Source organism: Symphalangus syndactylus, chromosome 1, assembly GCF_028878055.3.
Source record: "Symphalangus syndactylus isolate Jambi chromosome 1, NHGRI_mSymSyn1-v2.1_pri, whole genome shotgun sequence".
Lineage (NCBI taxonomy): Eukaryota > Metazoa > Chordata > Mammalia > Primates > Hylobatidae > Symphalangus > Symphalangus syndactylus.
The window spans coordinates 96830042-96844391 of NC_072423.2; the positions used below are offsets into that span (position 1 = coordinate 96830042).

Genomic DNA, 14350 nt, shown 5'->3' on the forward strand with positions numbered 1-14350 from the left:
GTGCTGTCCTTGCAATGGTGAGTTCTCATGAGATCTGCTCATTTAAAAGTGTGCGCACCTCCCTGCTCTCTCTCTCTCTCTTGCTCCTGCTTTTGCTGTGTGATGCACCTGCTCTGGCTTTGCCTTCCACGATAAGTAAAAGCTCCCTGAAGCCTTCCCAGAAACCAAGCAGATGCCTGCACCATGCTTGTACAGCCTGCAGAACCGGGAGCCAGTTAACCCCTTTCTTTATAAACTACCCAGTCTCAAGTGTTTATTTATTTTTTACTTATTTTGAGACAGGGTTTCTCTCTTGTCTCCCAGGCTGGAGTGCAGTGGCACAATCTCGGCTTACTACAACCTCCTCCTCCCGGGCGCAAGTGATTCTCCTGCCTCAGCCTCCTGAGTAGCTGGGACTACAGGTGCATGCCACCACGCCTGGCTAATTTTTCTATTTTTAGTAGAGATGGGGTTTCACCATGTTGTCCAGGCTGGTCTTTAACTCCTGATCTCAAGTGATCTGCTCGCCTTGGCCTCCCAAAGTGCTGGGATTACAGGCGTGAGCCACTGTGCCCGGCCTCAGGTATTTCTTTATAGTAATACAAGAATGGCCTAACACACTGCTCAAGCCACTACCTCTCTGACCTCAGTTTCGTTTTCTGTAAGATGGGTTTGTGAAGATTAGATGCTGTATTAGTTTCCTGTGGCTGCCATAACAAATTACCACAAATATGGTGGCTTGAAACAACAGCAATTGATCATCTCACAGTGCTGGAGGCCAGAAGTCTGAGATGGAGGTGTGGGCAGGGCTGTGCTCCCTCTGGAGGTTCTACGGGAGGCTCCTTCCTATCTCTTCTAACTTCTGGGGCTCCAGGTATTCCTTGGCTTGTGGCTGCATGGCTCCAGCCTCTGCCTCATCTTCACATGGCCTTTTATCCTTCACTCTCCTCTTCTGTCTCAAATCTCTGTCTGCTTTTCTTTCCTTTTATGAGACAGAGCTTCACTTTTCTCGCTCAGGCTGGAGTGCAGTGGCGCAATCTTGGCTCACTGCACCCTCCGCCTCCCAGGTGCAAGCCATTCTCCTGCCTCAGCTTCCTGAGTAGCTGGGATGACAGGCATCCACCACCATGCCTGGCTAATTTTTGTATTTTTAGTAGAGATGGGGTTTCATCATGTTGGCCAGGCTGCTCTCGAACTCACGACCTCTGGTGATCCACCCACGTCGGCTCTCAAAGTGCTGGGATTACAGGCTTGAGCCACCGTGCCCAGCCTCTGCTTTTCTTTTCTAAGGAACATTTGTCCTTGGATGCAGGATCCACCTGGATAATCCACGATGAGCTCCTCATCTCAAGATCTCTAACTTAATGACACTCGGGAAGACCCTTTTCCTAACTCAGTGAACATTCACAGGTCCCAGGGATTAGGATGTGGATACATCTTTTTGAAGGCCACGGTTCAACACACTGTATGTGTCTTTAAAGCACTTATAAATGAGAATGAAGCCTGCATGTCAACTCCTTCATCTGCAGTGAAAAAATAAGACTGCTCTGTGGACCAGACTACTTAGCAGTTTTGTTTTTCACTGCAGATTATTTTTCACTACTCATGTGGGCCTGCCCAGGGCATTCTTTCCCAGGAGACAAGTTATGTGGCAAGCGAAATGATCAGGAGAGTCAAACAAACAGCTGCAGAAACAGGGATGGACGATGACTGTCAGAAGGAGGACAGAAGTGGAGGGTGACAGCCGAGGTGAGTGCCTGGCTCATTCATCCTCACTCCCTCTCTTGAATCCACGTTAATCACAATTTACATGAATGCAGTGCTTTAAAAGTAAGGTATATGGAGAAACCCCGTCTCTACTAAAAATACAAAATTAGCCGGGTGTGGTGGCACATGCCTGTAATCCCAGCTACTCGGGAGGCTGAGGCAGGAGAATCGCTTGAACCCCAGAGGCAGAGGTTGCAGTGAGCCAAGATCTTGCCATTGCACTCCAGCCTGGGCAACAAGAACAAAACTCCACCTCAAAAAAAAAAAAAAAAAAAAAAAAGGTAAGGTAAGGCTTATGCTTCTAATCCCAACACTTTGGGATGCCAGGTCAGGAGGATGGCTTGATCCTAGGAGTTCAAGACCAGCCTGGGCAACATGTGAGACCGCACCTGCCCCCCATCTCTATAAAAAATTTAGAAAAACTTTTTTAAGTGCTAGAATTACAGGCTTTTTTAAAGTTGTAGGATTATAGGCCAGGGGGGTGGCTCATAACTATAATCCTAGCACTTTGGGAGGCCGAGGAAGGTAGATTGCTTAATCCCAGGAGTTCAAGACCAGCCTGGGCAATATAGTGAAACCCCATCTCTACAAAAATATTAGCCGGTGTACTGGCACACACCTGTAGTCCCAGCTACTTGGGAGACTGAAGTATGAGGATCACCTAAGTCCAGGGTGGTTGAGGCTGCAGTGAGCCAAGAGTGCACCGCTGCACTCCAGCCTGGGTGAGACAGCTAGACATTGTCTTAAAATAAATGAAAAATAAAAGTAAGGTATAAAGAGTATTTTTAAAAGTCTTATTGGAGGTTCACATCAGCACTGAGAGATAAGAAATAGAGCAGATATCATGATTCCCACTTTTTGAATGCAGAAACTGAGGCCCAGAGAGGTGAATCCAGCCTGTGTCCTTCACACCGCAGCTGGCTCATAGAAACCATGGCCTGTTACCAACCAAGCCCTCCAGAGCCCAGCACCATGGGCTGATGGCAGCCTTCCCTGGCCTGCTCCTGGGGCAGGTTGCTGAGAAGCATTGCCTGTTTTGGGGAGAGGCCTGCGGCAGCCTGAGGAATGAGCCTGGCAGTGGGCACTCCCACTGGGGCCTCCTCTGGCGCTGTGCTCAGGAAGATTCTGTGGCTCTGAAAGCCCCAGGGGCACCTCTGACCACAGCAGTCAGTCCTGCCGGGTTGTGGGGGCTCTTGTGCCCAGTGTAACTTCACAGAGCCAGCACGTTCCAGCCTGGGAGGGAAACCAAAAGGCACTTTGCCCAAGTGTCACAGGGCTGAAACAGCATCCTCTGATGGGCCCCTGTCCCCGGAAGCAATGAGATTGGACAGGTGCTGAGCCCCTGTTACTTCACTGGGATGGACTTGCATCTAAGGAACGAACTGAGAGTGAACATTTCCAAATTTGAGGCCCAAGAAAAGTTTGTTGGCCTTTTGAGCTGTGACAGGCAACCGTCTGGGGAGGTGGAAGCTCAGCACATCCTCCGGTTACTTATTACGTTACTGAAGGGTCTAAAAATGACTGTCCTTGGGGTGTCGGAATCCTGCAGAATAAAATAGTGATGAGTTTTAATTCATTCTTTGCAAATGAATGTTCTCAAGGCTCTGGTTGGAGTCAGGCACCCTGGGATCTTGCAGTAGTGTGCTTTGGGTCCCAGGCCACAGCACAGCCCCTTTCTATTTTTTTTTTTCTTTTTTGAGATGGAGTCTTGCTCTGTCGCCCAGGCTGGAGTGCAGTGGCGCGATATCGGCTCATTGCAACTTCTGCTTCCCGGGTTCAAGTGATTCTCCTACCTCAGCCTCCCAAGTAGTTGGGATTACAGGCGCCAGCCACCAAGCCCAACTAATCAGCTAATTTTTTTTTTTTTTTTTTTTTTTTCTGAGACAGAGTCTGGCTCTGTCGCCCAGGCTGGAGTGCAGTGGCGCAATCTCAGCTCACTGCAAGCTCCGCCTCCCAGGTTCAAGCCATTCTCCTGCCTCAGCATCCCAAGTAGCTGGGACTACTGGTGCCCGCCACCACGCCCGGCTAATTTTTTGTATTTTAAGTAGAGATGGGGTTGAAACCAGGATGGTCTCGATCTCCTGACCTCATGATCTGCCCACCTTGGCCTCCCAAAGTGCTAGGATTATGGGCGTGAGCCACCGCACCCGGCCTTTTTTTTTTTTTTTTTTTTAGAGACAGAGTCTTGCTCTGTCGTGCAAGCTGGAGCATAGTGGCTCAATCTCAGCTCACTGCAACCTCTGCCTCCTGGGTTCTAGCAATTCTCCTGCCTCAGCCTCCCGAGTAGCTGGGATTACAGGTGCGTGCTGCCATGCCCAGCTAATTTTTGGTATTTTTAGTAGAAACGGGGGTTTTACCATGTTGCCCAGGCTGGTCTTGAACTCCTGACCTTGTCGTCCACCCTCCTTGGCCTCCCAAAGTGCTGGGATTATAGGCGTGAGTCACTGCATCCGGCCCACAGTCCCTTTCCTCTCTGGGAGTCTCTGGTGGCCCCTTCATAATGCTTTTTTTTTCAATTCTTGGTACATTTTCTATGTAATCATTTCAATAACTGACTGTCCAGTAGAGTCTTTAGTTTTTCTGTATCCCTTCCCAAATTTAGAAACCTGACTTGAACTTTGGGCCAGTTGTAATGTGTCCTCTATGACAGGCCATCCTGGGCCCCCTTCCCTTCGTTCCTGCAGCCAGAGCCCTGAGCAGGCCCCATCCACTTGAGTCCAAGAGGCCCTCTCTCCTGGCTGCTACCATTGTACCCACCTGCTGCCCAGGCCCCCACAGGGGCCTCTTTCCTCCTGACAGTCTCATCCCCACTCAGCAGCCAGAGTGCCTTCTTTATAAATGTAGATCAGATCCTTTCACTGTATTTGTTCATCCAACACACATTTACTGAGTACCTACTGTGTGCTAGGCCCTGGTACAGGCACGGGAAACACATCAGGGAATAAAACTACACTCTCTGCTCTCCTGGAGCTTCCATGCTAGTGGAGGGAAGAAAGGTACGTAAACATGTAATGAGTCAGGTGGTGATGAGTACAAAGGAGAAAAGTAAAGCAGAGAAATGGAGTACAAAGTGCTGGCAATAGTGGGTGGTGGTGGTCGGGGGTGTGGTTTGCAATTTTCAACAGGGGTCCTCAGGCCTGACTGAGGAGCTGAAGAGGTAAGAGAGTGAGCCATGTGGCTAAGTGGGGTGAAAGGGTTGGAGCAGAAAAGGTGGGAGGATCACCAGGCCCGATGATGGCCCCTGTCTGTAGTCCTAACTGCTAGAGCCAGGCACAGCGGCTCATGCCTGTCATCCCAGCACTTTGGGAGGCCGAGGCAGGTGGATCATCTGAGGCCAGGAGTTCCAGACCAGCCAGACCAACATGGTGAAATCCCGTCTCTACTAAAAATAGAAAAATAAGCTGGGCGTGGTGGCACATGCCTGTAATCCCAGCTACTTGGGAGGCTAAGGCAGGAGAATTGCTTGAGCCTGGGAGGCAGAGGTTGTAGTGAGCCAAGATTGCCCCACTGCACTCCAGCCTGGGCAACAGAGTGAGATCCCATCTCAAAACAAAACAAACAAAACAACAAAAGCTAACTACTTGAAAGGCTGAGGTGGGAGGATCTCTTGAGCCCAGGAGTTTGAGGTTGCAATGAGCTACGATCACACCACTACACTCCAGCCTGGGCGACAGAGCGAGACCCTGTCTCAAAAAAAAAAAAGTAAAAGAGTCCCAGCAGAGAAAAGCAAGCACAAAGGCCCTAAGGCAGGAGTGGACCTGGTGTGTTTGAGAACCCACACAGACACCACTGTGGCTGGAGCAGGGTGAGATGTGGGAAGGGAGTGGCTAAGGAAGCTAACAGGTCAAGGAAGAAGTGCGGCCGGAGCAGGTCCTGCAGGTGCCCAAGGCCTTTGCTTCTTTCCTGAGATGGCAGCACTCACGAGCCCTGGAGCTTCCCTGGCTGCCGTGAGATCAGGTGGAAGGGGGTCGAGGCTGCAAGTGGGGACGCATGAGCAGGTGACAGGTGGCAGTAGTAGAAGTGTGAGAAGAGCTGGGAGTCTGGGTCTCTTCTATCTTGAAAATAGAGCCCCAGGCTGTGCTGGTAGTGCTGGATGCAGGGTGGAAGAAGGGAAAATATTTTTGCTGCTTAAATCCTAGTCTGGCTTCCCATTGCTCGTGGGGTGCATTCTCGATTCCTCTTCCCTGCCTGAGGTCTGACATGTGCCGGCCCCTGCTGGCCTCTCCTGCACCTTCTACCACCAGCTCCAGCTCATGGCCTGATGTGGTTCCTCCCCCGAATCCAGCGACCAGGCTACTCTCTGCCCCAGCGCCTCCTCCATGGATGTCTGCTCTTCCTGAACTGCCCTCCCACCGGACGGCTGCTCCTTGGTAGCAGCTCAAGTGTCCTTCCTTCCCTAAGCCAGTTTCCCCAGACACTGCAGCACAACGCTCTTCATTCTTCATGGCATTCTTCATGGTCTGTCAGTGGGGCTTTTGTTGTTTTAATTTTCTGTCTTCTTGTTTTTGTTGGTCTCCCTTCCTAGAATATAAACCCCATGAGGGCAGAGGCGTTCAGCCTGACGCCAGCCTGGCAAAGTTGTCACAAATCTGGAGGAACGCACACATTCACGGGCACCCAGTTCTGTAAGGTATCGCAAGCCCTCTCTGAACCTGCAAGGTGGCGATTGCGGTCTCCACTTTACAAGGGAGGAAAGAGTGCCCGGAGAGGTTCTATTTAGACCCGCCAAGGGCATAGTCGTTCTAGAAAGTAGTAGACCGGGAGTTCCAACTTGGGCTTGCTGGTTCCAGAGCCCCTTCTGTGCCCCTTGCAGGCTGTGCCTGGGTGAGATTCTTCTCCTCCCAGCACGTCTTCTTCCTGGAGGGTTCAGTGGCTGAGCTGACACCGGTGGGCAAGAGGCCCTGGCGGGCTTGTTGAAGGACTCAAAGGTAGCGTCTGGGAGCCTGGCGGGACTTTCTCCCTGTCAGCCTAGAGGCACTTTTAGAGGAGCGTGTCTGTTTCGCAGTCTTCGTGTCTCACAATTCATAACTAAGGTAGAGGGTACACACTGAGTTTACAGTAAAACCTCAAACCCACCTCCACTCCCAGCCGGCCACTTCTCTCCCTGTTCCCTTCTCTGCCCTCCACAGGTGAGAACAAGTGTCTGGGGCCGCCCTGTGGGGCCCCAGGCTGCCCGCCCTGAAACTGCCTCGCTATGTGCCCTTGGGCAACCCCGCCCTGCTCCGTGCCTCAGTTTCCCCACTCATAGAGGCTCCACAAGTGACACACCTGGCTCTGGGCCCCCATCGGCCGCCAGGCCCCGCGGGGCGGAAACCCCGCGCCGATCCTCTCGGAGGCACCCTCAGGGCAGGGCGGGGAGCGCGGGGAGGGGCCGCGGGGACCTGGGCCGCTGAGGCCGCCTGGCCACCGGCCGGCTCCGGGGGGCGCCCGCTGGAGGGCGCGGCCGACGCGGGGGGCGCGGGCGGTGGCGGCGGGGGGCGGAGACGCGGCGCGGCTTCCGCTCCCGCGCGCCCAGCTCCCTCCTCCCCGTCGTCCTGGTCCGCGGCGCCCGAGGGGGGAGGCGGAGGCGCCGGGAGCCGCGCGAGGAGCCGCGCGAGGAGTCGCCGCCGCCGCGCCATGGAGCCCGAGTGAGCGCGGCGCGGGCCCGTCCGGCCCCCGGACAACATGGAGGCAGCGCCGCCCGGGCCGCCGTGGCCGCTGCTGCTGCTGCTGGCGCTGTGCGGCTGCCCGGCCCCCGCCGCGGGTAGGTGGGCGCGGGCGGGCCGGGGGGCCGCGGGCTGCTCGGACAATGGCCCGGGCGCCGCCGCCGTCTCGGAAGCGACTTGGCGAGTTGCGTGCGAGTTGGGGCGCGCGCCCGGGATCCCCCTGCCGTCCCCGGCGTCCCCGCCACGCGCGGGCCCTTTGTCTCCCCGCCCGGGCCCTCCCCGGGGACGCTGCGTCCCGGGCTGGCGAGGAGGGCGCGCGGGCGGCGCCCGCTCCGCCAGGTGCGGCGCGGGCGGGTCCTCACCTGCCCGAGCCCGCGGGAAGCCGGGAGCCGAGCCCGCGCTGGGCCCGTGTGGCCCGGGCGGGGCACCGAGCGGGGACTTGGGGCACGGAGGCGGGCCTGGCTGGGGGAGCCGGTTCGCGAGCCTGTTTCCAGCGGCCGCGCGGCCGGCCCGCGTGCTCCGAGGACGGGCTGAAGTTGCAGCGAGAAAGTTCTGAGCCCGGGCGCGGGGCGGCCTGGCCGGTGGCGCTGCCCCTGTGAGCCGCGTGGCTGTGGGTTTCCAAGCGGATTGACACCTGCCAGGTGCCCGGGCGACCCGAATGCCCCGTGTGGCCGCCGGGTCCCCAGATGGTGTCCCTCCCCGGGTCGGCTACGCGGGAATGACGTGGTCCCAGAGCGCGGGGCAGTGGGAGAGGCAGGCTCGTGCCTCAGTTGTACACTCCCGTGGGGAGAGATAAGGCCGGGGAACTTTTTCTCCAACTTTCGGTGTTTCCCAAGGGGTGGAGTTGAGGTCAGGAGGACTCAGGAAACTTAAGCAGTCGTGAAACGCTACACATGTTCTTTTAATTTGGAGATTGCCATGTGGTTTTTCAAGCAAGCCTCTTGCTACCTAAATCATTCTCTTCGGATGTGCGTGTTTTGTTTTTCTGGAGTATGGCCGGCCAAGTGGCACGGCCGCAAGTGCCTGTGCACGCCCGGGCTCCTGTTCTGTTTGTGGCAGTTTAGTGGGGAGGACCTCAGGCCCCTTTGTCTGGGCCTCCTTAAGGCAAACAGCTGTCTCCCTGAATATTTCCAGTGTGGATGGTGCAGCGGGGTGGCCCTGTAGTCAGATCCCCCGGGCTGCAGCCTCTGCCTGGGGGTGTAGGGGGCAGCGGGGAACAGGAGGAGCTTGGCGTTTGTTTCACGTCCTCCTGCCTCTGACCCAAGCTAGAGATTCTATGGACAGTTTCACCCTAAATCTGCCTCTTTCAGGAGCGTGTTTACATTTTAGGGCCTTGTCTGGAGCTAGCAAAACAAGGTGAAGACAAAACAGCGACAGTATCTGGGGAGTACAGGCCAGCGCCACTCCTTTTTCCGGAAATGCCTGGGTCAAGGAGGCAAAGGGGGTTTTGGGGAAGCTGTTTGTTTTAAAGGGGGGGTTTCTAGGCCGACCACGTTGCCTTTCACCTCATTGCAGTTTTGGGTTTTGTGCACGTTTTGGGGTGATGTTGCTGGAGTCAAATGCCTGTCGTCCATGTGGTTCGAGCCCCTAAGGAGAAAGAATTACAGCTGTAGAGTTCAGTTGTGTGTGAGGCAAAAATAGAGTTGATTATTTTAACATTAGGCAGCAAGGCCTGGGAGCCCCAGCGAATGTGGTGATCCAGTCCTAAAATGGAAGGAAAGGGAGGAATCTTTCTGCAGAACGGTTTTGATGTTATATGCCTGGTTTTCTGTGTGAGATACATGCCTTGGTCCCCAGCAAAGCCGGTAAGTGGGCAGCTAATTATTTTTCCTGATTGCTTCCTGTTGCAATTGGAAGCTGTGAACCCACGGAAATGGCTTTGTTCTAGTGGTCCCAGTGCTGAGAACTTCCCCAGCTCCCAAGCCCTAGTCCTCTCTCCTCGGGGCCCAAGTGCTTGTTCCAGGGCCGGCCTGTCCAGGCACCCCCTCTCCCCCGGAGGTTCCTCCTGTAGATGCCCAAGGCCAAGGCCGGGCCCTCTGGGAGAGCCCAGCAGGGCTGAGTGGGGTTAACCAAGTGCTGTGTGGAGCACCCTGAGAGAGTCCCCTCCAAAGCAGGGCCCCGTGTGTTTCACTCCCCTCTTCAGTTCCAAGAAATTCGCCGGTGAACCCGATCCAGCATTTGTTCAGCACTTTTCTGGGGAGATCCACCTCGTGCTTCCTGTCGTTTTTGGAACCCGTTTAATTTCAGCCGTGCTGTGTCACTGCTCAGGCATTTAGTAGAACTCACACACACGGGTAGGGGATGTAGGCAGGTGAGGCCTCTGAGTTGCCTTCTCCCTCGCAGCGATGGGTTGCAGGGCTGATGGGAGGGGTTTTGGGGTCAGACCCACCTGGGTTTACATGCTCAGTAGCTGTTTGACTTCTGGCACCATACGTAGTTTCTGTCATCTCGCCCCGCTCCTCTCCCAGGCTGTGGGGAGCCCTAAGTGCCCTGTGTGAGACCTTTAGCCCCATCCCTGGCAGAGCTGCAGTGAGCGCAGTTGTGTGTCAGAGTCCTCGATCTTTCTGGCCCCAGCCGGTCTAGAGGCTGTTATTACAATAGTCTGGATTTTTCCTGTGTGACCTTGGACATCCAGTCCACTGACCAACTCACTCACTCACTGCTGCAGCCCTCGGGGGCAGGAGTAGTTAGTTAGCACTGTGGACACAGCCCCTGCGCCCAGGGTCTGATTCCAGCCTGGCCGCTTCCTGTGCTGGGAAGCTTGGGAAGCTGATGCTACCTTTGTGTGCCTCAGTTTTCTCACCTGTAAAATGGGGATAGAATCCTTCCTACCATGAATTCAGTGAGTTAACGTGCACCTGGCCCGGTATAATGCTGTTGCTGTTTTGCTTTGGTGTCTGCTACCCTGTGAAGTGCTGGGGTTGAGTGCGATAGAATGGCAGATAAGGCCCTGCCCCTGCTGGCAGAGCTTCCCATGTAGAGGGGAGGACAGGGAAAGAAGCTGTGCAACTATGCAGAGGTGGGCCCACAGGTGCTCCTTCACCCTTGGGGTGTCCTGTGAGAGGCCCTTAGAGGCCAGATCATGCTGTGGAGTCTGGTTGTGATCCACAAGGCAGCGGAAGCTTCTGGAAGGCTTTAGGCAGGAGTTACAGGAAATGCAAGCTAAAGCCAGATCTTTCCTAGGTGAAAGGTATTGAGTTGATTTTTTTTTAAATTGAGGTGAAACTTACATAATATAAAATATTAAAGTATACAAGGCAGGCATTTAGTACATTCACAATGTTTACAGCCATCACTTCTATTGAGTTATAAGAGATTTCCATCACCCCAAAATAAAACCCATGCCCATTACACAGTGACTTCCCGTTCCCTCTTCCTGGATCCCCTGGTGAACACCAGTCGGCTTTCTGCCTCTGTGGTTCTGCCCATTCTGGGCATTTTGTATGAAGGGAATCTTACAATGCGTCTTCGTGGCTGACTTCCTTGGTTACTGTAACGTTTTCAGGAGTCATCCAAGTAATACCACATATGGGTGTTTCAGCCTTTTTTTTTTTTTTTTTTGAAATGGAGTCTTGCTCTGTCACCCAGGTTGGAGTGCGGTGGTGCAATCTTGGCTCACTGCAACTTCTGCCTTCTAGGTTTAAGTGATTCTCCTGCCTCAGCCTCCTGAGTAGCTTGCATTACAGGTGCCCGCCACCACGGCCGGCTAATTTTTGTATTTTTAGTAGAGACGGGATTTCACCATGTTGGCCAGGCTGGTCTTGAACTCCTGACCTCAAGTGAGGCTGCTGGCCTCGGCCTCCCAAAGTGCTGGGATTACAGGTGTGAACCACCACACCCGGCCTATTTCAGCTCTTTTTGTGGCTGAATAATATTCCATTGTGTGGAGGGACCACATTATATTTGTCAGTTCATCCGCTGACTGGATTGATCTTGGTTGGTTGCGTCTCCCAGCCGGCATGAGCAGGTCTCATGCATCCTGCATCCTGGTGGAGGTGGCTGGTGGGAGGATCTGGCCTGAGACTCTCCTGCCGAGGTTCAGGAACGAGCCAGGTGATGGGGACAAGTTGGGAGTCAGTGCTGGCATCTCAGTGGAGGGGCCTGGGCCCTGAGAGGAGTGCTGGGAGGGCAGAGTGAGGGCCAGGTTCAGGTTACAGAAGCCGTGAGACAGCCGGACATTTGTGGTTTGTGAGGCCTTGGAGACACTTAATGCGCTCTCCAAATGGGGAGTCTGTTGGGGAGGCCCTGGCGGAAGCCGGGGCTGCTCCCAGCTCCTCGGCTTGGTGGCCTTGTTCACTTATTTGTTCAGGAAGCAGCAGAGTGTGGGCTCTGTGCCAGGCCGCCCTGGAGGGCTGTCCTGGGGGCAGTGAGGTCCAAGTGTGATGGGCGGAGGCAGCTGTGGCTTGCTACAAGCCGGCACCAGGGACCCACCAGCTGGCTCCGGCTGCTCTCTGCATTCTCTTCAGCTCTGGAGAGCTGTGTGCTGGCCCTCAGCCTCAGTTTCCTCATCTGCAAAATCGGGATGATGGTGTCCACCTTGCCCATGCTGGTGGGGTCCCAAGAGCTGGTGTCTGGGGTGAGGGAGCTGGGGGTCAAAAGCTCCTGCCCTGGGGCATCCAGCTGTCCTTTGAAGAGTACCTTGAGGGTGTGACTGAGAGCCAGTCCCCAGCACCCTTGTCCAGATGGGGACCAGGAGGTGGGTGAAGATATTTGGGGTCTGAGCTCTGTGCTGGTTGCCCCCAAGGGGGCCTGGAGCCCTGAGTTAGGAGCAGAACGGGGTGCTGGTCCTATCCCTTCCCTACCTGGGTAATGGGGGCTGCCCTCCTGGGTTGGGGGTGGGGGGAGCTCCCTGTGCCCCTAAGCCATGCAGAGGCATGTGCAGATGGGCTGCTCTTAGGCATGTGGGTGGCGCTCTGAGGTCCCTGCCCGTTCCCAAGCCCTGTGTAGTGGTCCCTGTACTCCAGGTCCAGCCTCTGGTTTCCAGTTTGTCCTGGTTTTTTGCCTTATAGGGGGCAGTTAACACTTTGCTGGCCTGACTCGTGGTGTGCCAGAGCCTGTGGCTGCTGGGCGACTGTGCCTCTTTCTCTCAGTGGCAGGAGCCTTATTTACTAATTGAGCTTGATGGGCCAGAGGTTCCGCCACAGGGACACTATTCTCTGTCTCTCGTACTTGGGGTCTTCTGCTGTGGACTCCCTGGGAGGTTGTCTTGGGGGTGCGGGGATTGTGCTTTCTGGGTATTTTCTTATTTGCTCTATTGGAGTGTATTTAATTTAATATATATATATATTTTAAACATCTTTTAGTTTGTCTTAATGTAATTTTTTTTTGAGATTTAATATTTTTTTGGTTTTTTTTTTTGAGACGAGTCTTGCTCTGTTGCCCAGGCTGGAGTGCAGTGGCGCGATCTCGGCTCACTGCAAGCTCCGCCTCCCGGGTTCACGCCATTCTCCTGCCTCAGCCTCCTGAGTAGCTGGAACTACAGGCGCCCGCCACCACGCCTGACTAATTTTTTGTATTTTTAGTAGAGACGGGGTTTCACCGTGTTAGCCAGGATGGTCTCCATCTCCTGACCTCATGATCCTCCCACCTCGGCCTCCCAAAGTGCTGGGATTACAGGCATGAGCCACTGCGCCCAGCCTTTTTTTTTTTTTTTTTTTTTTTTTGAGTCTTGGTCTGTTGCACAGGCTGGAGTGCAGTGATGCAGTCACAGCTTACTGCAGCCTCTACCTCCTGGGCTGAAGCAATCCTCTCACCTCAGCCCACAAATAGTTGGGACCTCAGGTGTGCACCACCATGCCCAGCTAATTTTGTTGATTTTTTGTAGAGACAAGGTTTTACTCTGTTGCCCAGGCTGGTCTTGAACTCCTGGGCTCAAGCAATCCACCCACCTCAGCCTCCCAAAGTGCTGGGATTACAGACATGAGCCACTGCATCCGGCCTTAATGTAGTTTTTCTTGTGGTTAAACTGAGGTGAAGGTTCACTCAAGGAGGAAAGTGGTTTTTAGCCTTTTGGGGGGCTCAAGGACCCCTTCAAGGATATGGTAACGGCTCCTCTCCTGAGAAGGTGCCTAGTGAGGGCGGCACAGGCTCTACTCCACCCCATTGCAAGAATCCAGGGCCCTGCAGGGCTCAGAGCCCTCTCCCTGCCTCCCTGTCGGGCATTGAGGGGCACTAACCTTCTGAGGGCCTCAGTTTCCTTTTTTTGTAAAATGGAACCAGCTGATTCCAATCTCTATGGTCTCTTCCAGCACAGAGCTTTACGCTTTTTCTTCCTTTAGGATCCTGAGGCCTCTGGACCACTAGAGATTGGGGGTGCCCCCAGAAGAGGCGCTGCTTCTGTGCCCTCCCTCACCCCACAGTGCCTGGCTCCTTCTATTTTTTTTTTTTTTTTTTGAGATAGGAGTCTCACTCACGCCCAGGCTGGAGTGCAGTGGCACGATCTCGGCTCACTGCAACCTCTGCCTCCCTGGTTCAAGTGATTCTCGTGCCTCAGTATCTGGGACTACAGGCGTCTGCCACCATGCCCAGCTAATTTTTGTATTTTTAGTAGAGACACGGTTTTGCCACGTTGGCCAGGCTGGTCTCGAACTCTTGACCTCAAGTGATCTGCCTGCCTCGGCCTCCCAAAGTGCTGGGATTACAGGTGTGAGCCACCGTGCCCAGCCTGCCTGGCTGATTTTTTAAAATTTGTCCTTGAGATGGGTGTCTTGCTTTGCTGCCCAGGCTGGTATTGAACTCCTCAGATCAAGCGATCCTCCCACCTCAGCCTCCCAAAGTGTTGGGATTACAGGCATGAGCCGCTGTGCCCAGCCTATTTTTTTAATTATTATTATTATTTAATTTTATTTTTTCTCACTGTTGCCCAGGCTGGCCTCCAACTCCTGGGCTCAAAGGATCTTCCCGCCTCAGCCTCCTGAGTAGCTGGGACTGCAGGCATGTGCCATCACACCCTACTTGGT

The 14350-nt window shown here is 54.4% G+C and overlaps 1 protein-coding gene across 4 annotated transcripts in view; it reads left to right on the forward strand.

Annotated features, from left to right (window-relative positions):
- Positions 1-7246: 7246 nt before the first annotated feature.
- Positions 7247-14350, forward strand: part of LRP5 (LDL receptor related protein 5) — a 141058-nt gene continuing 133954 nt past the window's right edge. For 2 of the 4 annotated variants that reach the window (XM_055270611.2, XM_063644154.1), the window contains exon 1: positions 7273-7489. In XM_055270611.2, coding sequence (XP_055126586.2) covers positions 7411-7489 — 79 coding nt within the window. In that variant the 5' untranslated portion in view covers positions 7273-7410. Of the gene's footprint in view, positions 7490-14350 lie in introns of all 4 variants that reach the window. The other 2 variants (XM_063644165.1, XM_063644144.1) reach the window with 2 other exon arrangements.